Genomic DNA, 27,810 nt, shown 5'->3' with positions numbered 1-27,810 from the left:
CGATACTAGAATATCTATCTTTTTATTATCTAGTATATAAATAGTCTACTACTTCTACTTATTCTATATATAATATTTATCCGCTATCTACCTATATATAGTAATCGAGCCCTACTTCTAGTTTAGGCCTTTTAGGGTATTCTTACTATAAAGCGATAGCGCTAATAGAAGTACTACTATTAGGACCGGCTCTAACGATATTATAGTAAAGGGGCCGCGAAGTATTACTATTTTCTTATACTACTACGATAGTAGATAATACTCTATAAATAGTTTATTTTATAAATAAACCTTCTAGTACGATATAACGAGTAGAGAAGCGTAAGCGAGGTTCTTCTATATCTACTATATAAGATAATTTACTATAATTTATTAGTTATTTTTAGATTTTTTAATATATCTAGAGTACTTCGTAGGATATTCTAATAACGTATAGCTAAGGGTCGAGATCTAGTCTACGCTCTAGTTTCTATAGATTATCTATAGAGAATACTATTATTATTAGATTATTTAGTCTTATACTATCTTTAGTCTAGAATTAGATCTTAATAAGTATCCTTCGATATATCGTCGACGAGAAACTAAAGACTCGACTATATTATAGTTAGTATTTTAGACTACTAATAAAGATAATAAATTATCTCGTCTCTACTTCTTACGAGATTTCGAGTACTCTTAAGGAATAAGATTCCTCTCGAGTATCGAAAGAGTTATTTTAGTAAAACTAGAAGATATTATAAATATACTTTCTATAGTATCGGCGGGTATCGAGAAGAATAAAGTAGATATATTCTAGTTTATAAGATTCTATAGCCTTATATCTTTAGATTAATTTAGTCTATTAACGGAGTATAGTTCCTTCTTACTCGAGATAGCTTTAGCTAATTTATTATAGCTATTCTCTATATAATTTATATAGAATAGGCCTACTATATTATCTATATATTCTATAATATCGGTAGGATAGGTCTCGATATCTATTAATATAGATTCGAGTAGCTTAGTATAAAATAGAATAAAGATATCTTATATAATAGCGTCTTAGTACGATTTAATAGAATTACTCTTATTTCTTAAGATCTCTTATCTATTCTAAATATAATTTTTTATTCTTTTCTAGAGTATCGAAGAGGTTTCGAGAGGGCTAAAAGTCCCTTTATTTCCTATTCTCTATATATCGAGAGAGTTAGACTATAATAGTCTATTACTACTTCTTTATTTCTATCTAATCTAGATATATAGAGAAATAATCTCTATTCTAGCTATTCTATTTAATACTCTCGAAATACTAATATCTTCGTTACTCTTTCTAGCGATAAGATATTATCTACTTAAAGACGGAGTAATCTACTCTAGAGAATTAGAAGCGAGAGCTACTTCGATTATAGTTTATCTCTCGTAGACTATCGTAGTCTTCTCTATCGATATCGCGCCGTAGAATATTAGCTTCTATTCTCTATTTCGCCGATATCTATTTACTAGTATTACTTTAGCTCTATAGCTCTTTTTTATCTTACTTAAACTATTTTCTAATTATTCTTATAATATTTATTATTACTTTAATATTATTAATAGCTTATAGTATATTAGAAAATTAAACTTATTATTAAGTATCTAAAGTACTTTATCTAAAGGCTTCGTTATACTATCTCTAACTATTTAGAGTTATATTTACTATATTCTAGTAAGTAATTAGATTATCTACTTATCTAAATTTATTAAGTAATATTATATTAGACGACTTTTATAAATAAGTAGATATAAGATCTTCTAGTCTATTATTTCTAGTATATATATACTAAATTATAACTTCTTTAGAATCCGAAAGGATCTAAAGTAGTTAGATTTAAATTTCTACTTTAATATATTATTTAGAAGGACGAAATCGCCTTCTTTAAGTAAAAGATATAGTATTTCTAAATACGTTAATCGTAGTCTTTAAGAGTAGAGCTCTCTCTTAACTAGTAGCTTATTTACTTCGTAATATATAGTATATAGCTATTTTAGTCTCGAGATAAAGTCGATATTAAGATTTAATAGATCGAATTCTCGTTAATCGCCTATTAATTAAGATTCGAGTCTATAAACGAGCTTATATAGACTTATTCTAGTTACTATATAGAATTTAATACGAGTTACGAATAACGTTAATAAAAGATACTTATTTTATAAGAGAATTTATTATCTAATAAGTTACTTCGTTAAAATCTTATCTAGTATTCTATTAAATCTTTCTATCTTTCTATTAATCTAAAGATAGTAAAAGATCGTTATATAATACTTTATCTTAACGCGATCGAGATAGTACTCGATAATCTTTAAGATTAGATTAGTGCTATTATTTAATAATAATTCTTAAAATACTCTATACTAGTAGTAGATTTCGAATAGAAAGTCGACGACTACTTCGTTCGTAGTATTCTTTATAATCTTTATTATCGACTAGTCTATAGAGAAGTTAATAGTCGTTAGAATCTATTAATTCTTATAGAGTATAGTTAATAGCGAGCTAACGAAGTCGATTATCTACTTCTTAAAGAGTCGGAAGATTTATTTAATCTACGAATATAGTTCTTTCTAGTTCTTCTTCTATCTCTAGACTAACTAGTATTAGTTATAAATTTAAGTATATATAAGAATATTCTTCGTTATAGATAGCTACTATTCGCGTACCTTAACGATATTTTCTATAACGGCCGCGCTATAGTATTTATAGTATTTATAATAATACTCGATAAAGTCTCGATAGAATAACGTAGGAATAAAGAAGACGAAGTAATTACTAATCTTTTAGAATAGATAATCTTCTTTTATAAAGTATTAATCTAGATTCTTAATATACGCTAGCTACTCTTTCTAGATTAGACTTAAGTCGAATTTATTCTTTATTATTAATTAAGCTATAATAGTATTTTTCTAGTTAATATCGTTATTTAAATATACTATTTATTAGATATTTAGAAATACTTCTATATCGCTAGAGATCTATACTTTATTAGTAGAGTCTTTTTCTAGAAAATCGAATCGTCTAGAAATAGTATTAGAAATAATAGCTTTAGAGCCTTTACGATATCGAATATTTAAGTCGAACTCGAAAAACTTATTAATCTACTATATAAGGCGCTTTAAAGGCGTCTAAGTAGTATTTAGATATTTTAGGCTCTTATAATCGATTACGATAACTATCTTATAGCTATTCTAGAGATATATAATCTAGATTTAAAGAGTATATTTAATAGCGAGAAGTTCCTTTTTATATATAGAATAGTTTAGCTTAACTCTATTAAGTTTCCGCTCGTTATAGACGACTAGATACTACTTTCTATCGGGTTCTTCTTATAAAAGAATATAATCTAAAGTCTATTCGAAGTAGTCTATTTCTACGTAAAAAGGCTTCGATTTATCGACTTATTATAAAACTAGCTTAGTAGCGAGAGTCTTCTTAAGTATTTAGAAGATATACTTATATCTCGTATTCTATCGAATAAGTCGGAACTTCTTTTTTTAAAGCTCGATATCTATCTTAATTAATAAATCGAATAGAAGTATAGTAATCTTTATAAAATCTTAGATAAATCTTCGATAGTAGAAAGCTAAATCTAAAAACTAATATACTTTATATATATTTCGAGACTAAGGCTATTTAAGAATAGCTTATATCTTTATAGACGTAGATTAATACTCTTTATTATCTACTATATACTTATAGAATTTAAGCTATTAAATACTAATAATATACTTTAATAGCTTCGTATATAGTTTATAGTCGTATAGTACCTTAAATATCTATTTAAGATAGCGTTCGTATTCTTCTTCGATCTATAAATAGATAACGATATCGTCTAAGTAGATAATTATAAACTTACTAATAAATTCTCGTAGAATATCGTTTATAATTCTTTAAAACGTTAAAGAGGCGTTAGTAAGTCTAAATAGTATAGCTAAGAACTTATACTTATCGAATTATATATTAAAGATAGTCTTTTCGATAAATATCTTTCCTATCTAGATCTAGTAGTATTCTTAGATAAGATTAGTCTTCGAAAGCTATTAAGCGATCTTAATAGTATTAAGATAGTCCTAGATCTAGAATAAAGAGTAGATATCCTTAATAGTAATATTATTAAGAAGACGATAGTCGATATATATTCGCTATTTATCTCTAGATTTAGATATAAAGAGTATAGAGAAACTCTATAGACTTTCTAAGAGTTAAATTAGACTCTATTCTAGTAAAGTATAAATTTATTAATTTTATTTATCTCGATATTCTTTTAATAAAGAGTAGTAGAGTAAGTTAATAGACTTAATATTATCTATATCGATTTCGTACTTAATGTTCTACTTCGTTAGAAACTTAGTAGATAGTTCTTCTCGAAATACTATTTTAAATCTTTTAAGGATACGCCTAAAACGCCTATTCTTAATTCTAGATATTAAAGAGATTACTTTATCGCTAGGACTCTATTCTTATATAAGATATAAGATAAAAGTCTAGTCGAGTATAAATAGTTTAGAAATCGTCTTCTTAGTCTTTCGAAAGCTAAGTAGATTTAATCTAGTCTCTTTAATATCTTTATAGTTAATAGTTCGAAAGAGTTAGAGAAGTATCGAAATTAATTTCTTAGTCCTATTATATATCGTTATACGTAAGTAACTAAAATCCTAAAAAGCGCTATATTTCTTTAGCTAGTTAAGTCTAAGAATAATATTATATATATTCTAATCTAAAATACGAAGTATTATTTAAGCTTAAAAGTTATCGATAGTTAAGTCTATTATAATAGCTTAATTAAAGAGAGTCGTCTTACTATTAGTAAGACGTACTTAAAGAGATAATCTCTAGATAATTTTATAGTTCTTATCTAGTCGCTTAGCGACTCTTCTTAAGACGTAGAAGATATCGAAGTCTATATTAAGAAGAACTATAATAAAATAAGAGTTACTATATTATTCTAGTAACTCGCTAGCGATATTATATCTCTAGATATAGTTTAAGTTATAATTAAAGACTTTAATTATATTAATAGTAATATCTATTAGATTATCGAAAGAGAGATTAGGATCTAATAAGCTTATATCGATAGTCTTTAAAGAGTCTATAACTTCTTTATCGTCGCTAGACGCTCTACTATCTAGCGATTCTTCTCTTTTCTTTAATAGTCTCGTTTTATAGACTTCTTCGAGTTAGAGTAATTTTTCTTTTAATAGTTAACTTCTTTATAATCGAAGTAGAGACTATTATCTTAATACTTCTAACGAAAACTACTTAAGAATCTATATCTATTTCTATAACTACGCGAGATTTTAGTCTTAATAGACGAGAAGAATTCTAGTCGAAGATCGTTAAGGACTATCTCGATATTACTATTAGCGTTCTTATAATCTAGTTAAGTAGTTCGAGAAGATTAAGAAGATTTTCTTAAGAAAAATCTTCTTAAGCGATCTTAAAGAGAAGCTATTCTATATATATTAGTTTATATCTCTCTTTTACTTTTATTTATAAAAAGAGCGTAATCTCTATAATTTTAGAGAAGTATAGTATCTAGAAGAAGTTCTATTTAATTTCGAATAGTTATTCTAAGCTCTCGTTTAAAAATAAGTAGATATTCGGCGTTACTAGAGTAAAAGTCGAGATATAGTCGAAGAGTTTTAATCTTTTATCGAAACTCTTATACTATTTCTATTTACTTAAGAGAGTCGAACTCGTCTTAATATTACTTCTATATTCTAACGTCGCCGAACGCTATCTAGAATACTTTCTTTTATATCTTCTAGTTAATTAGGAGTAGATCGATTCCGAAACTATATTTTATATCTTAATATATAAGATTCTACTATATTAAGATATTATCTTCGAAGTAGAAAGTTACTAAAGTAATATATTTATAGTCTATTAAAGAATATTTATTAACGACTTTTTTCGTATCTAATTACCTTTTAATATAGATTAGCTAAACTCGTATCGCGTTATTATTTCGATAACTCTTATATTTTAGAGGCTTTTCGAGCTCTATCTCGCTAATATCTTAGAATAAATCTAACGATAAATACTACTATCTAAATAAGAGTTTAGATACGTTTATCTAGTCTATAGATAAGAGAATAATTCTTAATAGACTATTTATAGATATTAAAGTAAAGATTTCGAGAATTCTATAATATCGTAGATAGTCGGTAAGAGCCGCTATAGTTCTTTCTAGATTTCTAAGATAATTCTCTTCTAGAAGTCTATATATTCTCTATAAATTAGCTTCTTTTATTAAAATATCGATTTCTAATACTACTATTACTAGAGTTAAGAGAGTATTTATATAATATTTAGTATAGAAGAGCTTCTAGATATAGTTTATAAAATATAAGTAAGAAATAAATAAGAGATAATATATAATAAAAGAAAGATAAGTAATCTCGAGAAGAATATATTCTTTATAGAAGCTTCTATCTCGTTTAGTAAAAGTACTTTATAACTAGCTCTTAATATTTAAGACCGTCCCTAGCTAAATAGTACTCTATCTCTCGAGAGACCTTATTATATATCTTTCTTTAATCGATCTATTATTTTCTATCGTCTACGATAATATAAATAAATCTAGATAAATCTAGATAATTATCTAGTTTCTACTAGTATAATTTAGATAAGATTCTAATAAAGAGTTCGTTCTAGTAGTAATATCTTTTTCTCTATTAACGCGTCGAGCTCTTTAACGATATTATCGTTTATAGTATCTAGATCGATAGAATATAATCGAGAATATTAAAGTAGTCGTTATTACTATATTTTAGTTATTTCGCTAGCTATCGTTTATAACTAAGAGTATCTAAGAGTAGCGAGACTAAAATTTTTAGAAGAAGAAGTTACTACTTACTACTATAATTTATCTTTCTTAATAAGAAATTTTTATTACTACTCGTCGTTTTAAGAGTATAATTCTCGTAAGTTTTCGCTACGAAACTAGAAGAAATTCGTTAAGTATAGAAGACGAGCTTTAAGCTAGAAAATTTTCTTATTAATTAGTTTCGCTATATATTAAGGCGATTTTGTTTATCTTTAATCGACTTCGTATAAAAGAGTATCGGTTTTTTCGACGATCGACTACGCTTCTTTTCTTTTTAAGAGAGCGTAGAAGTTCTTACGAACTCTAGTTTAAGATAGAGAACTATCTCGTCGTCGCTACTAAATATAATTTTACGGAGAACTTATTCTATTTTAACGGGGCCTAGGGTCTCGTTAGACTATATACTTTCTAGGGGTTATACGATAGCGTACGACGCTAGTCGAGACCGAAAGACGGTCCTCGACGTCTTTATAATGCTTGGCACGTAGGGTGCCTATTTTGTCACATAGAGACCCCCAACTTATTATAGCTCTACTACTACCTCACTCCTAGTACTACGGGTAGAGTTCAGGCCAGTAGCATATGTTCATCTTCTCTTGCTCCAGCAGAAGTGTTTGTATCCAGAAATTTAGGGGTACGGAAGAGTTGTGCGATACCAGGGTACTCTGTCCTTCTCAGGCCGAACTGTGCGCGTATGCGCTCATACCTCACTGCTGCTATGCACTAAATCAGGTTCCTTGCTCCCGAACCACAATGTCTCCGAAGGCTTCTTACCCGTGAGAGTCACAAACCTTCAAGAGTGAGAACCTTCTCCAGACTGCAGTGTTTGAGGGGGTTTCTTCCACACTGTGTCGGAGACCATATCTCCCAAACCCGATTTCGAACGCCAGGAACGCAAGGGGTTGCTTGGGCCCGTTGGCGAGGACTCATCCCCATGTCCCCGGGTGTGGTCGGTCACGAAGGCCAAAGCTCTGAGTTTGCAAGCTCGCAGAGGTGTACCACATTAGACAATGCTGCTGTTGAGCGCCGTTGAGCAATCCCTGTCGCACCTCCACATGATGGAACCGAACGTTGTACGGAGCGACATCATCCACACATCTTAGTCCCTGCAGTGGTATCGATGGACAAAGTAAGCGATGGCAGTGAGGAAATTGGCGGTGTGCCATTGTATTTGAAAATCTGCTGAAGAACAATTTTGATGGCCGGGAAAAGGAATTCGCTGTCCCAACGTTCTGTTGCTTCGATGCAAGCTTGAAACGATTTGAATGACTTTGAGTCGTCAAACATAAACGGGAGATCCAGAGCATGCAACAACGTCCTATCAGGACCTATTGCTGCCGATCCTCCTGGCATGTTACTCCAGACTTTGCTCCAAACGCCTGGCAAAGGGTTTCTTGGAGCCGTGAACAAAAAGCTGTTAGTGTTACCTCGAGACCTCAGATCGTTTTCGAAACATGACACGCTCGTCGGCGCTACGAACAGGGCGCCCAATGTAGCACGCTGCGTGACCCACAGAAGGCTCATTGCTCCGGAATAGCGTTGGGCGTAGAGGGTGCGTAGAATCTCGCCGGACGCGCATGCACTGCAAGTTGTTAGCTTTTTGAGCACAGCAACAAGCAGAACACCTTTATATCCTTGATATGGCGTTGGATTCATGCATAGAGATGGTGGTTGAGGCTGAGAAAAGCCGCAGACAAAGGCAAAATAGTACCTAGGTATGAGCTGCAAATGGGGCAAACGTCACAAACATTACAAACATCAATCCCAGCCCCCAAACTTCAAGTCTGAAAATTGAACCGTCACTCACGATTCAGTGGAGAGTACTGTCCTAATGCCACGCTCGAGCCGGAGTTTCAGCGTTCCTTCTGATGACTGCTCACTGAGGTTGGAGAGCTCTATGCTGTGTAATCAAGACGTTCAGCTTGGTGGAAGGATAACGAGTCAAATAAGCAGCAATCGCGCCTCAAGCCAGTGAGTACAAAACAGTAAACACCAACAGGATTCGCGATGAGCATGCAATGTCTCTCGGCGTACTTCCACTACTAGAAGCTGCATTAACCTCACGATTTCCTCCATGGATGTTGGACTCGAGGCTTGACTTGACAGGAGCTCAAGTTGTAGTGGAAACTAACTGCATGCTGGCAATTTCTCTGTGGCAGTTGTGTGGTTGCTGAATGCAGGCACGACGGAAACCTGCAGCTCTGCCTGCGCTCCCACCCAACATCACCCTCTCTTGTTTCAACATAGCTTGTTATGCATCTTTGGCTTGCTTGAACCCAGATCTTCAAGTCTGCGCCGTGTGACCAGACCTCAGGGTCTTTCCCTCGTTGGATTTTTGGATTTCCATTGGCAGACTCACGGCCACGCCATTGTTAATGGGCCTTTTGGAATTTCCGCATGAGACAACTTACCAGCATATTAAGTGAAGACCGACACTACAAACTACTGTGATATTCTTCGATGCCGACGACAAGCAGCCCAGCATTCGCATGAATGAGACAGTGCAAACTTTTACTCGTCTCCATTATCCATGCCACTATGCCCTCAACCCCATCTTCTAGAAGCCGAATTAACGCAACGACAATCGAGAATGCCTTTCCCACGCCTCCCACCGGTGAAAATCCGGACACCTTGTTCCGTATCAAGGGAAGAATGTCACCAGCACCCCGGCGCATGATCCGTCTGCAACGCGCACAATCTACACCGCCGGAGCTTACACATTCGAACCAATTTGGGATTCTCACAAAAAGCGCTGAAGGGCAACTATCAGATGTTGCCAGCCTCGAACGCTCTTGGCACAAATTACACCTTTCGAAGAAGAAAAGCCAATATTACAGTGAAGCCTTTGCCTACCGCGCGTCAACAAACAGTGCAAAGGATCGGGTGGCGAAGGACTCGGTGATACTAGTAGAAATCAAGCTAAACTGTTGTGTAAGAGCAGGCTGTTTCTTGACAGTTAAACCACGGCTAATCTTAGCAGCTGGAATCGGAAAAAGAGTTTCTCATCGATTTGTCCTTTCGACTCTCGGAAATCTACCAACGACCTGCATCCTGCATCATGGCTATGGCGTCTACAGATATATCAATGCTCCTCGGCGGCAACTCGGAGCCTGCGTACCATCTCACCATTACTGCTTTGCCCTCGGAAATAGCGGCGACGAAGAACAAACGAAGCACACACCTCATCCAAGACTTTGTGCTCGATACGCTACGAATTCCACCGACACGTGGAGTTGTGCGCTTCGAGGCAGTTTCCGAGGAAAATTTAGCCACAAACGGCATGACGGCTTTGCAAGAGATTGAACAGTTGGAGCGACAATCGCTGGACGACGAGGGTGTCTCGAGAGCAGTTCATCGCCAAAGAAGCAGAGGAGGTAAAAAGTCAAGCGCGCCAGCCTTTACCGAGAGAGTAAGAGTAGGGTTTCCCTCCTTCCGAGCCACCACCCCAGCACGTCAATACTTCGGCACCACTGGCACAGCAGAAACGAAGTCGACGGAAGTGAGTGGTCTAGGTAGGAAGCGCGTCAAAAGAAGGCAGAGCATTCTTGCCTTTTTCCGGAAGTGATGGGCAAGCACGAATCTTATTATTTTACGCGCCTTTATCCACATTTGATCACGTTCAAAGTTAGATGCGTTGTTTGAATAGCTGCACCCCAGGTAGCTAGTAAGCCTGTGGTTCTTGAATAGTGATATTCCAGCAACGGCTACCTTGCATACGATCCGGGGTGCATTTGATTTCTTTTCTTTTCCGTAATGTGCCTTTTCCGAGCAGCACTTCTTTTGCACGTTGCTGCCTTGCAGATTTAAGTTGCGTCTCGTTCACTAATTCCTTAAATAACCACGGCGCAACCATCGATTCCTTGCCTCCACCGTTCTCGTCTTCTTCATCGAGTGCCTGTTATGATTCAGACCCCTTAATCACCTTGGATAGAATCATCCCGCAACCTGTGAAATCGGGCGCTTCGCATCCGGCAGTACCACGCAGAATGCCTTTACTAGATCTATGCCGCAACTGCGCGTCGAATCGGGGAACGAAGGACATCGACATCTCCCGATCGTACGAGGTCCTCGGTCTTCCGCATGACACGACAGTCGACGAACTGGATGAGACATACTTGCAGCTCACCCTCAGGTTGAGCGGCGCCAGTGGTTCGAGGAACAAGGAGGAGTCCAAAGAGCAGCAAGAACTTCTGGATATGGCCTATCATAATGTGCTGGCACGGCTTCTCAAAGAGTTTCGCGAGCCTTTCAAAGCAGACTACAGCATGCAACAGGTGGTCAACGGGGAGGATCGCATTCAACCACTCAGTCAGCACGATACTTACATGTGGATTCCACCCGAGGCCCCGCCTTCTCCGATCAACCCATCCGGTTCCGAGTCCTCACTAGAGGACCTCGGTGAAGCACCTGGTTTCAGCATGAACGAAATAGAAGGAGATATCTTTGACGCACCCGACCGCGCCGTGCTGATCCATGCAGTCAACTGCCTTGGCGTGTGGGGAAACGGCATTGCGGCACAGTTCAAGAAGGCATTCCCAGCGGCCTACGCCGTCTACCGCTCGCATTGTCAACAAGCCAATAAGCCTTACGACCTGATCGGAACATGTCTATTGATTCCACCACAACCGAAGGATTACGTCCAGGAAATGACAAGCAAACGAAAAAAGAACCTCTGTGGCAGAAATGGTCACAGCAGTACAGTTGTGTACAAGAAGCGCCACTGGATTGCTTGTTTGTTCACCAGTATCGGCTTTGGCGAGCCAAGTATATCAGGCCTGAATCCTGGTAAAGACTCTAGAACGCGGATCCTGATTCGGACGCAACAAGCCTTGGAACAGCTAAGAATCTTGTTGGAGGAATTTCAGCCCTCTAATTTCAATCCGGAGACAAGCTGGCGCACTGATGATGACAAACCAGGGGAGATCTGGTGTTGTAAATTCAACAGTGGCGCTTTTGAGGTCGGCTGGGAAGACACTTGTGCTCGTGTGGAAGAAGAATTTGTAGGGTTCGAGCGGCCCTGGACTGTGGTGGAGAGAGTCGCAAAGGACAAACATGGCGGTCAGGTCTGACCAGTGACAGGGAGAAGGTGTGCTGGACCTAACTGGGGTGGGGATGTGGCCAACTCGGGTGCTCGACCGGGAGTGCTTTTCATCACTGTTTTGCTCATATTTTCTGGAGAGTTATTATTGAGTCTTCGAGGTTGTTCTCTGTTGGGAGGGTTCTGATCATGCAACTCAGAAAATTCGGACATCAAAGTTGGGCAGTGTAAGATTACACACAAACCTGGGGTAAGCCCAAACCCAGAGTCAGCGAGACAAGGCGCGGGCGAATAGGGGCTGAGCTAGACCCAGATGGGAATAGCCTTGTCATGTCTTGGCATATCGAATCTCGAGTTCAAGTTTTCCGGCGTCACTGACAGTGCATTGGTTAAAAGTACCTTACCTAGGTATTCAATAATACAGGGAAGACTCTGGCTTCGCGCAGGTGTTTTATTCTCTTCAGAAAACTCCACAAAATCATGGACCGGTCGAGTGAGCTGCGTCCTTCGAAGCGGGCCAGACTTGATGATGCCCCAAACGATCGAACTGGAGGCACTGATCACACTATCTCCGACCCAGCCATCGGCCAGGGAGAAGTGGGTACTAGCAATATGACTGCCTGCCTCCCCGGTGATGAAGATGGCAGGGAGATTGAGGTAGGTATTACAACCTTTGTTGGCGGGGCCCGGGGAAAATTCCATGGCATACTCAAAAAGAGATATACCGACTTCATGGTCAACGAAATCCTACCCAACGGCCGTGTCTTGCACTTGCAGAGCTTGAGCGCCAAAGCAGCAGGGACTAGTGGAATGGCCAGCAATCAAGGCACACGCTCAAACAGGCAGAGTGAAGCTCAAGAACAAGACTGCGTTCCAAGTCACAAAGACGACAAGCCCATCGTTGAGACCAGTGAGAAGGTCGCGGAATCGGCGGGCGTATCTGATAACAAGTCAGCAGAAGAAAGGCCAGAGGTGAGGCATCAATATCGTTGATGTATATGCGATACTAATGCAAAGTAGGTATCAGAGGACGACCGGGCCAAGCTTGTAGAATATTTCAATGAGGAGGCTGTCCAACAACTACTGGCCTTGTACACCTCTATTCTGAAGGATCCCAAGAAAAAGCCAAGTGAACATGAGACAGTCCGGACGTCATTTACCACAGACCGGAGTGTCCGGTCTCAGATCCATCAGGATATCCGGCGGATCTTCTACGGCAAGATCGACTCATCTACTGACAAGGACGGCACGTTGGTTCTGCGAGCGGTAGGCCTCAACAACCGCAATCGGGGATGGGGCAAACCTGACGGCGAAGGCAAAGCCCGACCAGGAAAGCTCGGTTGGTTGGACCGCGGCGGGGAGTATCTCCACTTCACACTCTATAAGGAAAACAAGGACACCCTAGAGGCGGTATCCTTCATCTCGAACCAGCTCAAAACGACAAATAAAACGTTTCAATTCGCCGGGACCAAAGACCGGCGAGCGGTGACGGTGCAGCGAGTTAGTGCCTATCGCATCGAAGCTCCGCGGTTGGCAGGACTCAACCGAATTTTGCGTTTTTCGGCAGTCGGAGACTTTGAATACCAAAAGCACGGCCTGGAACTCGGAGATCTGAGTGGAAACGAGTTTGTTGTCACGCTAAGAGACTGCTCTATCGAGGGTGCTGAAAGCGCCGCAACCACATCCGACAGGGTGTCTTTAGCCCGCTCATATCTAGGTCAATCACTACAAGGGCTGCGAGAAAAGGGGTTTCTGAACTATTACGGCCTGCAACGATTCGGCACTTTTGCCACTCGCACAGATGCCGTAGGAGTGAAAATACTGCAAGGGGACTACGAGGGTGCGTGTAACGGCATTCTCCAGTTTTCTCCGGTCGCCCTGGCCGCGGCAAACGCTGGGGACTCTGATACCATGGTTGGCCAAGACGACCGTGCGCGCGCCGAGGGCATCAACATCTGGAGGACGACTGGCAATGTCAACGAAGCCCTAGACAGGATCCCCCGCAAGTTCTCCGCGGAGCGGGCCCTGATCCGGGAACTGGGCCGGCAGCCACAGAACTTCCTCGGCGCGTTGTCGGCCATACAGCGGAACCTGAGGCTGATGTACGTCCATGCGTACCAGTCTTTGGTGTGGAATCTGGCCGTGGGCGAACGCTGGCGTCTTTACGGCGACACTGTCGTGGAAGGAGACCTGGTTCTAGTCCAGGAGCACAAGGACAAAGAGGCCACTGTGGAGGTGGAGCCAACTGTCGATGCTGACGGAGAAGTCGTCATCCAACCAGCTCAGGATGATCGCGCAAAAGACCCTGATGACATCTACGAGCGGGCCAGAGCCCTGACGGCAGAAGAGGCCGCGAGCGGAGAGTACTCGATCTTTGACGTCGTCTTGCCCCTTCCGGGCTTCGACGTGATATACCCGGCGAATGCCAGCGGCGAGTGGTACAAGACATTTATGGGCAGTGAAGCGGGCGGTCGGCTTGACCCGCACGACATGCGGCGCAAGCAGAGGGACTTCAGTCTAAGTGGCGGCTATCGGAAGATTCTCGCTCGGATCGGCGCAGACTACGACCTCCAGGTGCACGAATACAGAAACGACTCCGAGCAGTTCGTTCAGACGGATCTAGAGCGGATCAAAGCGGAGCGTGGGGCTAAGCAGAAGGATGGCGGCGAGACCGGCCAAGAGCAGAAGCAGGATCAAGATCAAGGTCAAGATCAGACCTCGACCTTGCCCACAGACACCAGCGACGTCGAGCCGAAGCTTGCTGCCGTGCTCAAGTTCCAACTCGGCGCGAGCCAGTACGCAACCGTGGCCATGCGAGAGTTGTCTCGCGGTGGTATTCGAGCTTACAAGCCGGAGTTCATGGGCGGGAGGTAGGCCAAGCCTGTGACTGGACAAGAAGTGGATAGCATAGTGTTCAGACTTTGGCCCAGATGAATAGATGGGCGCTGCAGAGCTCTAGATCTAGCTGGATCGTTTGGTCCTTCTCAAGTGGGATGGTCCATGCCGTCTATGGAAATATGCCCTGACCTTTTTGATGCCTGGACTCTCTCCCTGCTCTGCGCCCCGTGACTTCATCACAAATACACCGAACCCATACTTGGGTGTGGCTAACCAAGCCTAACGGATGGACCCGAAGTCAATCTTGATAGGGCATGGGGGACCAGCTCCCTCGAGCATGACCAATGCCGGCACCACAAGCAAGGGCTCCTCCCCTTCACGCCTCGCACAGCTGTGAAGAGCGGGCCGTAAACATAAAAGGACGACACTGCCCTCTGTAGGGTTCGATGCGTCATCTTCGTGCGCAGATTCCATCCAGGTACTGTCGAACGGAGCCTGGTGGGTCGCCCAACGGAAGGTGTATGGACATTGGCTTTGCTCCAGCCTAAGTCTGAGTTCTAGAGCCTCTTGGAAGGCCCCAAGTACCTTGATTTGCCAGTCTTTCATATGTACGTCTCGCTCCTCCGTCGTAAGCAGCTTCGCATTTTGAGGCAGAAGGTCTGGGCCTTTGAGATTTAGGAATATCTCCAGAAGTTTGCGGTAGTACTCTGCGGCCAGGAGTGGCAGGGTGGGTTTGACCTTTCGTTCCAAGTGATCTAGCGTCACGTCGATTTCGAGGCTTCTGGCTTGCTGGGGATTATCTATCTTGTAGATTAGCATATCTTCTTGTTGGGAGAAGGCCTTCTTTTTGACATACGTTGACCAAGAGTGTAGAGGAACAACTTTATTTGCGGGTCCAAGTCACAGTCGAAACGCTGAAACACCCAGGCGTATACGGCGGCCGCAGCGTAGGCTTGGAGAATTAGCGTGACTGATAGAGTCGAATCTTGAAAAAGAGTAGTTAAATAACGGCCGAAGTCCGCGTTGGTGGCCGTACTCTTTTCTACCAGGTGAGTACTTAAGTCTCTGATATCGGCAGTAAGCTGTAGTCCTGTCAAAATGGCGACTGGAACGGCTTTGAGCAGACTCTGGATGGCAGCGGTCATTTTCTCCAGTATCTTGTCCAGGGTGCGGAAGACGTAACGGTTGCTGGGGTTGGGTTCCCATTGGGTTCGTCCAGTCCCGGCTCGACGGGCAGGAAACGTCAGCTTGACAGTGGTGTTGCTGCTCTGCTGAACCTCTGTTGGTTTTGGGACGGCTTCCTTTTCGAGATCTGAGGGCGTCGATGATAGAGAGGACTGACTCTCCGCCTCCGATTCTATTTCACTGCCATAGGACAACTTCTTTGATGCACCAGTAGACCGCTTTTGGCGCTTGTGCTGCCGTCTCTTGCGTCTCCGCGGGGCGTTGTTGCCCTGCTCTTTCGCGGCGTCCAGCAGACCGCGATTTTTCTCCCACTCAAGTAGCAGGTCCTTGGAACTTTCCAGACCGATGGAGCGGGCTAACGCGCCGATCTTGTTCGCGATCTGTATTACTGTAAGGTCACCAAGACCCTCAGTTAATCGTGACTGAAACTGTTGGTGTACCATTCTGGCAGCCTCCATAGGTAAAGTAGTCCCTTGTGAGACAACCTGGTCGAGGACGTCTTTGAGCGACGTCTCATCTTCCGGCTTCCATCTCCTCAGATCCCTCATGATCGATCCAGTGAGGTCGAGAACAGTACGAGCGAAACGATCTCAGCAGTCTGACTTCAGTGTCCCGACAGGTTATTTTGGCCAGTAGTCAATGTTGGTGGGAAGAAGTAAGTGATTGATTCCAGATGATTTTGGATCTGGTTGTGCCTCTAAATACCTGGGTACATAGATAGAGAACCGGGCAAGGCTGAGATGACGTATCCCTGTCCGAGTCCAGAAACGAAAGGGTGATTACTCCTGCAGCAGTAAGGTGTGGTAGCTGCCACTTGGAATGGTGGAAAGTGATGTCGCAGGCAGCTGGAGTGACACAAGAGTAGGCATCCAAGTTATAGTCACTTCTATCGGTTGATATTGATATTCACTACTTTAAGTTCTATTGTTTGTATTCACCGGTTGAAAACAAAATTCAGCCTCATTTGAAATTTTCTCTCTTCACTCTGGAAAGGCCACGCCGATTCACTTGAAGAACGAAGTAAGAAGGACTCAAAAGTGAAAGTAAGGCGTGATATGGTCGTCGGCGCCATATATCGCGCCGATGTGTATCCGGGGTTAATCCAGGACTCCCTCAATGCATAAGTACCGTATCTGCTCCTCCTTCTTGCTTTCTCTTCCTCCTTTTTCCTAAGTCCCAGTCTATCGTCTTGGAGTCCTCATCTTGCCACCTACTCTCGTCTCTCCATCTTCCTGGTCGGCTTTCTGAAGTTCCCTGCAGGCGCGTGCCTTTAGAATCTTCACTCTGTCTGCCCATCAACGCTTTTTGGTTCAAAACTACCTTATCCCACCGTGCCAAAGAATAGCTTACTGCCTGTCTTATGTTAGCGTTGACTAGGCATTATCCCCAGATCTATGTTCCTGAGCCTGTTTATCGATTCTGCGGTGCGTGATCACTGAGAGCTATTCTCTCCCAGATTTATCTCTACTCTCTCCCGTCCAAATTTGTTGTGACCTCTCTTACTTCGACATCACTAGTTCTTCAATGTCACTAGCCCAGCGTCAGACTTAGGTACTTGAGCATCGCACTTTTACTGGCCATTATGTCGTCCTGTCAACAATGCCGGTCGGCTCACGTAAGTTTCCCCGGCTCTTGACCAAAGGGCTGTCCTAACCTTCTTGCAGCGACGTTGTTCATTGGCGGCCTCTACCACCCAAGATCCTCCTTGCGACAGCTGTCGGAGGCGAAACCTGACATGTGAACCTCCTAGACTGACAACAGAGTCGACCGCCGCCTCATCGCGGCCTCGCCGGCATTTGCGACCCTCAGGGAGGGACCCTCAGCCTCGAAACTCTCTTGGGAATACAGTATCTCCAGGACCGCGGAAAACCATTTTGATGGCCCTGGACGCAGGCACAGAATTCGCGAAAGCGGGTTTTTGCGTGATGGAGGAGTCAGAAAGAGAGCAAGGATTTTTGCCGGCGAACATGTTTGCCAGATTGGAACCTGTCACATGGACAACCAACGAGACCGCACTACCTTCTGAAGTTGGCTACGTCTTGGATGAGAGCGTCTGTCCTGCAGTGCTCCACCCAAAGTATGGTCAAGATCTGAAGAGGGCAGTCCAGCATGGCCAGATCCGGGAGCACGATATTATTCGCAAATATAAGCCGCTTGTGTTCGGCGAAGCGGAGGGGAGTAGGACAAGGCAACAGATTGAAAAGATCTCCAACGAGCTCCAACGTTGTCAGTCCGCACAGGGGCTAGATCACGATCACCAGACCCGCTTCGGACCACTGGACCTAATGCGAGATTTGCTTGGCTATATGTTCCGATATGTGCTTAGTGTCATTGCCGAAGCGCATACAAATCTCGCCTGGCCCATATGGGTTGATACGCACAAATATGAATCGTGGAAACCACAGGAAAACATCGAGATAGCCTTACCGCTTCCCGTTGCGACGACCCCAGAGCAAGTTCTCCTGATAAAAGAGGCAGCAAAACAAGCGGGTCTCCCGAAGGTGCTCGTCTGTGGAGAACCTGCAGCGGCGCTGATGTTTCACCTCTTCCGGAACCAACACGAATCCATGATCGGTGAGCCCGTCATGATTATGGATATTGGTGCAGGCTCGGGAGATTTTGACGCATGGGAAATTTTGAGCATCGCTCCATTTCGCGCCAGGCAGCTCACGGCTCCAAGAACGGAGTGGTGCGGCGGTGGAACCATCAATACGATGTATCGAGTGTTGTTTCTGCGGAGCGTCTTAGACTACAAGCTCAATATCTTGAGATCGCTGGAGCGCAGTGGCAATCCGATGACATGGGATCAGCTTGGTGATAGACTGGAGGCCGAGTTTGAAGGGGCCAAAAAGGACTTCCGAGGTACCAATGACGACCCACCCTATAAAATCCATATCAAGGGTTTACCGGCCATCCCAGCAAGGAATATGCCTGAGAAGGATACGCTTCATATCCCTGGCAAGGCTATCAGAGACGCGCACGCCACGCACATTGACCAGCTCCACGGAATCATCCAAGGAGCCCTGGAGAGACTTGAAGATAAGGTTATTTCGGGTACAGTCTCGCGGATGCCGCGTGAGTTGCTCCTAGCAGGAGGTGGGAGCAATAATATCCTCGTTCGCCAGGAGATTCGGCGTCGCTTTGAGACGCGAGACTTCAAAGTGGCATTCCCAAGCGGCGAACGATGCGAGGTCACAGTCGCGCTGGGCTCAATTGTCCTACTGGCGGATAAGGGACTGATGACAGAGAGGATCGTCCGTCGGGCGTACTGCGTCGGCCGCTGGGAAGAACCGGAAGATCTTAGGGCCTTTCCCGAAGATGTCTGGCACCACAGCGAGCAAGACAACAAGACCCGGATACTTATGTCTCGGTTCTTCTGCCGTCTCGAACAGAGCATCCCGCTTCAGTACAAGACCAGTGTTGTTGGGTGGCGTGGTCCGATGGCTGAGGACGTAGCCACCGACGATGGAATCGTCATCGAGGAGCGGCTTTTCTATTCCGACACTGTGAGCGATGACGGGATTGTGTTGGAGGGAAACAATTCTATTGATGAAATGCCCGATCCTCTGCTGTTTAAAATACCTCAAAGGTATTTTAGAAACTTTGACAAGAAGAAAAATCGTTCGACAGGTCAGGAGTGGTATTACTTAGACTACGAAGTCTCTCTCCTTCTCGACGGCGACGATATGATATTCCAGATCACAATCCCTAAGCACGGGCGTTTTTTGAATCCGCCCAACAGATACGGTCATGATCCCATCATCCTGCAGGGACGATATGATTGCTCGGGATCATTCAAGCTCGTAAACGTAATCGATGATACTGAATAGTGGATGATTATGATGATGATCTTCTTTTGAGGGATGCCGTGGGGAACTTGACCTTCTCAACAGCATAAGAGTCATGCCTGCACGCAGACACAACTTGAGCATCAAGGCATGCACGATTGGATGGATGGTTCCACATGCGTACAAGAGAAACATACAAGCTGGCGTCATGTTTTTGTCATCCGCAATTGGAGCGAGCTAGCATATCTTTCGGGAACTCTGAACGGGAGCTTGGAGAAACAGGTTTCCGATGATTTGACTTGGACAGTGCCAAGGTGCGTGGGTGGGTGGTGAATGTACATCTGTACTTGGGGTCTTGGTACCCACTAAGGAAAGGGAACGTTGGATCGCGAACACATGCTGAGCCAAAGGTGAACATACCCAGGCAGGACATGGCAAGCAGGCTGCTGCTGGTATGGCTGTACACACTTTAAGATTCTCTAATACACAAGGCCGTCCTCTTATCCGCCCGTTTTTGCCTAATTGGGTGCGTGTAGTCTTAAACCCCCCAATGTGCTGAAATGTCGAAAGCCAGGCAATATCGCGGAGTATGTGAACAGCCTTGGTTTACTTGCGTGTAGTTCTGCTTCGTGCACTTGTCCTTGAAGGATGCAGGACTAGGATGCGGCCTGTAGTACAGCACCGTACACCATAGCCCTACTGCCCTGACGGGAGCTAACCATCCGTGTGCCGAAGAACTGGTGGAGGTGATGTGAGTTGCGCCGAGGTCGTGCCCACCCTTAACACTGCGACAAAAAGGGGGATTGACAAGGCTGCGCCCACTTAACGAATAATTTTCTTTCACACCCCTGCCCTGGTACACAACCCCACACACTATATGCCTCTTTTTTTTTTTTTTTTTTTTTTTTTAGTAAACAGCAACAACACCATTCATCACAAAGGTACATGATACATCTCCAGTACCCGCGGGATGTTGGTATCTGCTCCCTGTAGTACCTAACATAGTGGACCTACGACATTCCATCCTCTGGATAACTGTCTACAACTCTTGTAGACCAGCGCCAGCGCCAGCGCCAGCACCACTGCAGCGCCAGTACAAGTTGCCCACAACGGAAGTCCTTGGTTATCAGTATCTATGGTGCCTAGTGCCTAGGCAGGCTAACAACTTGAGTGACTGGACATAGGCACGAGGCGGGACAGAGGTGAAGAGGAAAGAATGATATTGTTCTTGTTCCTAGGCGAGTCACTGTCAGTAGCCAGGATCCACTACTCTGGTACCCAGTGCTCAGGACCTACGCCCTAGCCCCTGGCTCCCTGGCTCCCTGCTACCTGCTACCTACCTAAGTAGTACCAGGGGAGATAACGACAACTTACCCTATCCACAGATCGGACGAAGATAACGACAGCTTATTCTGTCCACAGATCGGACGGAGGCAGAGGTGAAGAAGGGGAGGATAGAGACTGTTCTACAGACCAGTAGGTATCGGAAGCACCAAGTGCTTTCTTGTGTGGTTCATTCTATAATATAGAAGAAAAAGTAGCAAGTCTTAAATTCTAATATAGTGGCATCGTCCCGTACGCAGACGTGGACGCGGGTATATGTAACCAAAAAAGCGCCGAAGCCGAAGCCCATCTGTATAACGCCCCGGGCCCAAGGTATATAATCCAAGTGACAACCAACGTCAGGAGTTTGGTTAACTCTCACTGATTCGCCGGTCCCCTTTCCCTGCCACTTAACAGGCAGCCTTAACCTGCTCTCCGTTTCCGTGACACCCGAGAAAAGCTTTGAGTATTTCAGCACCAGCGATTTGCTTGCTTGGCGCACTCCAACTGCTGCAACATGTCCTTGATCTCGGCCTCGGAAGGCAAATTGACCACAGTGAGATACAAAATATCCTTGTGCAAAATGCGGCCGACGAGACCCTTCTTCGGACGCCGGGGCTCTCTGCCCATCTCGGCATTTCTGATTTCGGCCTCGCTCAACTCATAGCCTTGGGCGCGAGCAAGCTCCTGGGCTCTCTGGCCACGGCGTTTGGCCTTTGGATCGAATTTGCCGCCGGTCACGAGACCCAGGATGGTACCCGAGTTGGCCGGGTGGTTGGGGTCCGAGAAACGCGAGGCGAATTTCTTCTCGGGAGGCGGAGCCACAGCGAGCCTGCTGTCCGGGTTCGTGCCGGCGTAGCGGGCCTGGGCTCGGCGGTCCAAGTAGTCAGACACGAAACCCGCGGAGGCTTTGAGACCCTTGAGGCGGGAAGGAGAGACCGCCTCTTCTTGTTTGGCTAGACCCGCGTCGAGACCGGGATAGACCAGCGGCGCGGCCTGCGGAAGGGATAGCTCGCCCTGGCTGACGCCCGATGTGAGACGGACCTTCTTCATTTGCCGGGACATGCCGGACTCCGGAACGGCTGTGGCTTTGAGCAGGGCCTGGTGCTCAGGCGAGGTCGAGAGCGAGCGGACGTCCATGCCCATGATGGGCTCGTACGGGTTGTCCGGCTTGAAGGTCATGATCATGCAGTAGAGCCCGCGCGGCTTGAACAGAGTCTCGTTGATCTGGTCGAGGTACGTGTTGCGGCGGTACCGCGACTGGACTTCCTGGGCCGTGCGGCTGGCGGCTTGGACTGCGATCGACACGCCCATGGCTATTGGGCTCGGCACAAACCCGGCTCCCACGCACGCCATGTTGATCACGTCGAATACTGGGCTGGCGCGCGACGCTCGGTCCAGGTCGTTCAGGAAGTCGATGAATGTTCTCTCGTCGATGCCGGAACATTCGCCAAGCACAGGCGCGTAGGCCCGGATGAACCCTCGCGATTTGTCTTTCGGTCGACGCTGTGGGAGGATGACAGGGCAGGGAAGCGGCTGATAACTCTGGTTAGGGGTCGGAGCGACTTCGTGGTTGTTGAGAAAGGCCCTTGCCGCCTCGTCGGCCGATACGGGAGTGGACGAGGCCGAATCGTCGTAGGAGGGAGGCGGCAGATCCGCGGCTGCCTCATCTAATGCCCATTCGGCTTTATCGTCCTCTAGATAGTATGGGGAGGTGGGATTGTCTTCGGCCTCGCGCGGCTGGCGGCCTCGCTTCTCGGTGTCTGGGCCGTACAGGTCGCCTGACGAAGAGTAAGACTGTTCGGACACCGGACTGTCGCCGGGAGTGTTCGGGGACACTCCTCGCTCTTTGGCCTGTTTTCTCTCTTTATGGTCGGCAATGGCCTCCGCGGCCAAACCTATGCCGGAGCCAATGCCCTTGACAAGGCCGGTGATGAGGGGCATGTTGGTAGGGTAGACCGACGAGTTTAGGTTGTGTTTAAGTGGAAGTGAAGATAGCTGCCAAGTGGTGGTGAAACTGCCAAAGAAGTCGACTTCAAGGTGTGATAAAAGACTAAGATGCGCTTCTTCGGAGTGTAGAGTACAGATGGAGATATTCTGCACATACCATAAGGTCGTGGTTCTCTTATATAGACCTCTTACCTTGATCTTGCCCTGAGATTTCACATGGCCGAAACCGTCAGCGACTCGTCTGTGTTTGGTTAGCCGCGCGAGATACTATGGGGGCTGCCGATCAGGGTCAAGCCCTGCCCCAGAAGGCGCAGGAGAGCCTCGCGTTATAGTCCGAAAGTGGTTTGGCTTGGAAGTGCCAGTTAAGCACTAATTCGCGCTGATAAGCATGGAGCCAAGCTTGGACAAGGTTTGCTGCCAAGTCCTGAGTTAGGCTCGCTCTCTTCGCCGAAATCTGTAAACTCCGACGTACCAGGTACGTGGACTTCCGAGTTGCTAGTAAGGTCTCGGGAAACCTGCCTTCAGACAGAGACGTTGGGGAAGTACGCTATAACTTGCTGCTCAATCTTGATGCCAAAATTCCCTGATGACTAAGGTGCTAAGTGTCAGGCACTGCCAGTGTGAGGTGGTCGTCCAGAAGCTGAACCCACCTCATCCCTAGTACCACGTCACTAATTCACTGAACAAGGTACCTGGGTTCTCACCCGTGCAGGCTGCCATGTCGACACGTGAGAAAACACTTAAGCAGGCCGAGGGCTGCATCATTGTAAACGTTACTTATGGATTAAGGCCGGTCTGTGTGTAAACCACGAATATCAAGTATACTACCTAATGCTCTATTGTATCGATATGGGATACTTCGCATATTGCCCTAGTGAGGCATGGGTCATGTTTCGAGAGAGCCCAATTAGAGGCCGATGTGACAGTTCACGTCGTATAAACTTGGGCGTCCTCCAGCGGAGTCGAGCTGCTGTCAAAATAAATCGATACTTTGGTGCCAACAAGCATCATATCGTTAGCCCCTATAGTAAAATACGCTTGCTTTGTTGGCTCGCGGTCACAAGATGGCTGCCAGGAGGTTGTCGAAAGCCACCACAATAGCACTCACCAGGAGAATATTATTTGAACTGCGGGCGCAGGCCACAGGGCAAGCCCCAGTATCATAACTAAAATTGTAGTTATTTGTCCTTATGAGGCCCCACTCCACTTGAGTTGATTCTCCAGTGGAAGGACGACAAAGGTACTTCAATGGTGGTGTTGAGGGTCATGTCAATCCTGCAAAGAACACAGGTTTCAGCTCTTAGGTAGCGGAAATGTCCCAAGGCCAACCCATAGTAAGAGCCGCGAATCTCAGAGCGGGTGCAGATTCCGACTTCTCGCTTCAAATCCATTCACAGAGTCAGTGAAGGGCGCACAGATGTCGACGTCAGCGGACACCAGATATTATGGCACCTGATCATGGCGTACCAGCGCAAATCGTTGTGTGGGACGATGCCGTCTTCCGTTGATGTAGGGATAGTGTGCTGCGACTACAGCAGTAGTGCCAACCTCATCAGGACAGGGTCAATATTTGACTGTCGGGGATCCCTGCAGTAGGCCAGCTGTTTACCTTCGGCGATCGATATACATCACAGTTTAGTGCATCGATGCTTTTTGGTCCGAATGCTGGGAGAGTCTTGGCCACAGCGGGTCTGAGGGCAAAACAGTATCCCGATAGTCCCCCCAGACGCAGGTTCTGCTTGGCCCTCCGAATGACGGCGGGATCGCGCGTCACGGAAGAACCAAGCGCTGCAAAACGACGGGACAATCATACCTATCGGTCAACGATCTTCAGGGATTGTAAAACTCGGGCTGGCTGAAGACCAGTGCGGGGAAAGGAAGCTCAGATCTGGAGTTAGGGATAACCCTTGTCAAGTTCTTGTGGACATCGAGCGCAGTTTCCTCGAGCGAGCAGGATCCATCGTTTGCTGCACTGCAGTAAGACATTGCGGTAGCCTCGAACAACTCGAGCCCACGCAGCTGGCAAGGGCTTCCTGAAATTGAGTACCGCCACCATTGTAAATGATGGAAAACGTAGACGAATGCTTATAAGACTACCCAAAAGCCCGTAGCACGTCCCTTGTGCGTGGTGCTGGTAACTGCGAAGAGCAGATGCTCCCGGAGCCCGGTGCTGGCCTTGATGGTCCGGAATGAAAGTGGAAAGCAAACGATGACGACAGTCAGACACACTTACCAGGGTCGACAGCAGCTTTTTCTCCCTCGTTGATCGATTGTATGGAAGAATCAAGCGGATTCCGAATGCTGCAGTCGTCGCACATGAGCATGGGCTCGACCATAGCGGCCGGCATGCTTGGAGCATGGAGAGGCTGGGCGAATCCGGACGTGGTGTCCTCGAGGCAGCCACTTCCGGTAGAGAGGCTTCGACAGAGCGCCCTCGTACAATAATGCAGTTTGCAGGCCGGATCCCAACAAATTTCTCCCCGCAGTTTGACTCGCATGGTCGGACAGACGCAGCAGCGATGCAGCCACTTCGAAGAGACGGAACACACTTGGCCTCTTCGTGGTGTCTGGTCCGTATCGAAATCTCGGCATGGGGATGGTCCGGTTGACCAGTATGGTGCAGGATCGGTGGCAGAAGTAGGATTGTTCGGCGCGAGTCTTCTGTAGCATCGATCTGTTCTTTCCTACGCAGGCATAGCTCCGCGCCTAGTCAACACTGGCTCAGTAGTAGACTGCCCAGCAAAACCGATTTCCCACGACTCGTCTGTGCTTGACCGTGACAGAAACATACGGCCTGAGAGTTGTCCCTATCTAGTAGCTTCCCGGACTACAACATTGTACGTAGCGCCATGCAGTATATCAAACTGCGGCTGCAGGTGTGTTCCAGTGTGGACCACGCCCAAAAGTGCAGCCCATCGCAAATACCGTGCTGCGAGAATATTAGGTCGGTGCCGTTAATGCAATACCTTAGTCTCTTGGGGTCATGCAGGACTGTCAGACTGGTCAGATAAGCTTTTCTGCGATTGTCGACGCCCGCTTGCCACTCCCAGAAGCACATTGGAACATGTGCCGCACCTCTCCGCGAGTGTGCAGGCCACTTGCCTTGTGTTACCGTAAATCATGCATGTCAGCCAGCAACGATGGTGAGCGCCACAAGGATGTGGCTCCCTTCAAGTTGTGCTCGATCTCGCCCACGAGCTGGCAACGGACGCATCTCTATCGAACGCACGAGACTCCTAGTCTAGTCCTTCTGCTCGGCTTAAAGAGAACAGTTGGTGTGGCGGGACCAATCGCCTGGCATCGCGGTCCTGTCGCAAGCGGCCTAGTCACGGGATTGTTTGGGCATTGGAATGTCCCAGGACGCGTCGAAAAAGGCCCACGAGGCATAAACAGAAGAAAAAAGTTCCTGCGAGCGCGGAAGAGCAGGGAGGAACATAGATCCACAGATAGACGCCTCGGTCGATTCACGTGCTTTCTTCCTCGATCGTTCTTTTCTAGCAGGCGCTTTCAAGATCCCACTACCAGGGAGGCGCCTGTAGGTAGCACTGGAGAAAGAGACAAGAGGACCAAAAGACGCGCTAACCAGACCAAAAGAGTGACGCAAGACGCAACAACGCAGTGGAACCGGGTGAAGCTTGGATCAATTGATCCATTGTTCGGGGCCGCGGGAGGTCAATCAGGAGGCAGAGGTAACCTGCATCCTTGACAATCGGTAGCACCATGTACGCAGTCGGCGTCTTGCATACGGGGCCTGGCAAGCAGGCAACGTCTGATATTAGATGTTGGTTTCAAAAGTTTGTACATGTTCAGAGCCCAACAAGGAGGAGGCAATTTGAAGTACAACGGTTCGAAGCGGCGAAGAGCGGGAGATATGGCTGTAGGTGGCATAACCTGCGGGCCTCCTAGTCTAGTTCTGGGGCTCAGAGATCCGCTAGGCTTGGTGATGGTGTCTCGGTTACTCGAAAGGTGAGGAATGCATGTAATTATCAGGAACAACCCCTTGTCCTTGCTGGTCGCCCATTCGATATGTTTGCCAATGCTGGCCGCTGGCTTTGGCATGGCCCATTTCTTTTTCCAACATGAGCATGGTATTGCAGCACGCCGCCAATCATTTTGCTCCCTTCGAGATCGTCAGACTGCGCCCGGACACATCTGGGGATCCAGGAGGAGGCGTTGCAGTTTGGGTGTCTGCCAGCCCGCGTCACTTGCCCGTCAAACCAACAAGTGGTCTCGGAGGTTTTGACACGAACGGTGGTGGGTCACGACAGTAGTAATAGCGAAGGGTGTTCGAGCGGGATCTGACGGGAATGCCTGCCAGGAGTGCAAGAATCGAAGCACGTTGGATAGCAGCAGGAGCACTATTTGTAGCTGGGTTGGGTTGAGAGATCTGAGCATCAATCAAGATTGCTTGCGTGTCGCCCTGTCTTTCCCTGCGTTGATCCCTCGGCAGCCACTGCTAAGGAACCCTTCCCCTATCCCATGCCTATGCGAATCACCGAGTGCTAAGTAGCAGCGGTTCAAGTCCGCATCAAGGGCAACAGCAGCAATTGGACGCATGGTGTGCGAGTGTGGGTGCGGGCGTGCGCGAAGGACCGTAGTAGTGTGGTGAGATGCAGCCCGCAGGCTAGAGGGACCACTGTGCAGTAGTACCTCATAAAGACACAACTAGTTGTAGTACTACTACTGCGCCAGGGACATCCAAGTTCCTAAGGAGAGACGGTTCAAAAAGTCATGTCTAGATCTGACCACGGCGAGAGTGTCTAGGCAGTGGCAGAATTGTAGTGCATTGCCAGTGGGCGACTTGGGGCACGGCCAGGGCCAGTGTAGGCTTAGGAAGGCCTGGTCAAGA

General features: G+C 45.7%; 7 protein-coding genes across 7 annotated transcripts; 4 read left to right on the top strand and 3 right to left on the bottom strand.

Annotated features, from left to right (window-relative positions):
- Positions 1-8,665: 8,665 nt before the first annotated feature.
- Positions 8,666-10,562, top strand: HMPREF1120_05256 (uncharacterized protein). The gene is made up of 2 exons (XM_009159422.1): positions 8,666-9,770; positions 9,820-10,562. Exons 1-2 carry the CDS (start codon positions 9,333-9,335, stop codon positions 10,402-10,404), a joined length of 1,023 nt encoding a protein of 340 aa, XP_009157670.1. The 5' UTR covers positions 8,666-9,332; the 3' UTR covers positions 10,405-10,562.
- A 263-nt stretch (positions 10,563-10,825) lies between these two features.
- On the top strand, positions 10,826-12,106 carry HMPREF1120_05255 (uncharacterized protein; the record flags this gene model as incomplete). Its single annotated transcript, XM_009159421.1, has 1 exon — positions 10,826-12,106. The coding sequence occupies one exon, from the start codon at positions 10,826-10,828 to the stop codon at positions 11,906-11,908; it is 1,083 nt and encodes a 360-aa protein (XP_009157669.1). The 3' UTR covers positions 11,909-12,106.
- A 159-nt stretch (positions 12,107-12,265) lies between these two features.
- Positions 12,266-15,334, top strand: HMPREF1120_05254 (uncharacterized protein). The gene is made up of 2 exons (XM_009159420.1): positions 12,266-12,849; positions 12,898-15,334. Exons 1-2 carry the CDS (start codon positions 12,358-12,360, stop codon positions 14,749-14,751), a joined length of 2,346 nt encoding a protein of 781 aa, XP_009157668.1. The 5' UTR covers positions 12,266-12,357; the 3' UTR covers positions 14,752-15,334.
- HMPREF1120_05253 (uncharacterized protein) lies at positions 14,685-16,778 on the bottom strand. The gene is made up of 2 exons (XM_009159419.1): positions 15,572-16,778; positions 14,685-15,515 (listed from the first exon to the last, which is right to left on the bottom strand). Exons 1-2 carry the CDS (start codon positions 16,446-16,448, stop codon positions 14,995-14,997), a joined length of 1,398 nt encoding a protein of 465 aa, XP_009157667.1. The 5' UTR covers positions 16,449-16,778; the 3' UTR covers positions 14,685-14,994.
- HMPREF1120_05252 (uncharacterized protein) lies at positions 16,202-20,186 on the top strand. The gene is made up of 3 exons (XM_009159418.1): positions 16,202-16,555; positions 16,618-17,515; positions 17,565-20,186. Exons 2-3 carry the CDS (start codon positions 17,483-17,485, stop codon positions 19,728-19,730), a joined length of 2,199 nt encoding a protein of 732 aa, XP_009157666.1. The 5' UTR covers positions 16,202-16,555; positions 16,618-17,482; the 3' UTR covers positions 19,731-20,186.
- Positions 20,187-21,147: 961 nt separating this feature from the next.
- Positions 21,148-23,341, bottom strand: HMPREF1120_05251 (uncharacterized protein). Its single transcript, XM_009159417.1, has one exon. The coding sequence runs from the start codon at positions 22,953-22,955 to the stop codon at positions 21,483-21,485; it is 1,473 nt and encodes a 490-aa protein (XP_009157665.1). The 5' UTR covers positions 22,956-23,341; the 3' UTR covers positions 21,148-21,482.
- A 376-nt stretch (positions 23,342-23,717) lies between these two features.
- Positions 23,718-27,716, bottom strand: HMPREF1120_05250 (uncharacterized protein). Its single transcript, XM_009159416.1, has one exon. The coding sequence runs from the start codon at positions 25,318-25,320 to the stop codon at positions 24,856-24,858; it is 465 nt and encodes a 154-aa protein (XP_009157664.1). The 5' UTR covers positions 25,321-27,716; the 3' UTR covers positions 23,718-24,855.
- Positions 27,717-27,810: the final 94 nt, after the last annotated feature.

Source organism: Exophiala dermatitidis (genome assembly GCF_000230625.1).
Source record: "Exophiala dermatitidis NIH/UT8656 unplaced genomic scaffold supercont1.4, whole genome shotgun sequence".
NCBI classification, from domain to species: Eukaryota; Fungi; Ascomycota; class Eurotiomycetes; order Chaetothyriales; family Herpotrichiellaceae; genus Exophiala; species Exophiala dermatitidis.
Note: the sequence above shows the minus strand (reverse complement) of the source record. Positions and strands in the feature narration are given on the sequence as shown.

Bases quoted from the DNA above. Each gene is read 5' to 3' on its own strand.
- HMPREF1120_05256 (XM_009159422.1), top strand. From the start codon at position 9,333: ATGAGACAGTGCAAACTTTTACTCGTCTCCATTATCCATGCCACTATG. The intron at 9,771-9,819 runs GTAAGAGCAGGC...TAATCTTAGCAG, and splicing joins AAATCAAGCTAAACTGTTGT to CTGGAATCGGAAAAAGAGTT.
- HMPREF1120_05254 (XM_009159420.1), top strand. From the start codon at position 12,358: ATGGACCGGTCGAGTGAGCTGCGTCCTTCGAAGCGGGCCAGACTTGAT. The intron at 12,850-12,897 runs GTGAGGCATCAA...AATGCAAAGTAG, and splicing joins CAGCAGAAGAAAGGCCAGAG to GTATCAGAGGACGACCGGGC.
- HMPREF1120_05252 (XM_009159418.1), top strand. From the start codon at position 17,483: ATGTCGTCCTGTCAACAATGCCGGTCGGCTCAC. The intron at 17,516-17,564 runs GTAAGTTTCCCC...ACCTTCTTGCAG, and splicing joins AACAATGCCGGTCGGCTCAC to CGACGTTGTTCATTGGCGGC.
- HMPREF1120_05250 (XM_009159416.1), bottom strand. From the start codon at position 25,320: ATGCTCCAAGCATGCCGGCCGCTATGGTCGAGCCCATGCTCATGTGCG.
- HMPREF1120_05251 (XM_009159417.1), bottom strand. From the start codon at position 22,955: ATGCCCCTCATCACCGGCCTTGTCAAGGGCATTGGCTCCGGCATAGGT.
- HMPREF1120_05253 (XM_009159419.1), bottom strand. From the start codon at position 16,448: ATGAGGGATCTGAGGAGATGGAAGCCGGAAGATGAGACGTCGCTCAAA. The intron at 15,516-15,571 runs GTATGTCAAAAA...TCTACAAGATAG, and splicing joins CCTCTACACTCTTGGTCAAC to ATAATCCCCAGCAAGCCAGA.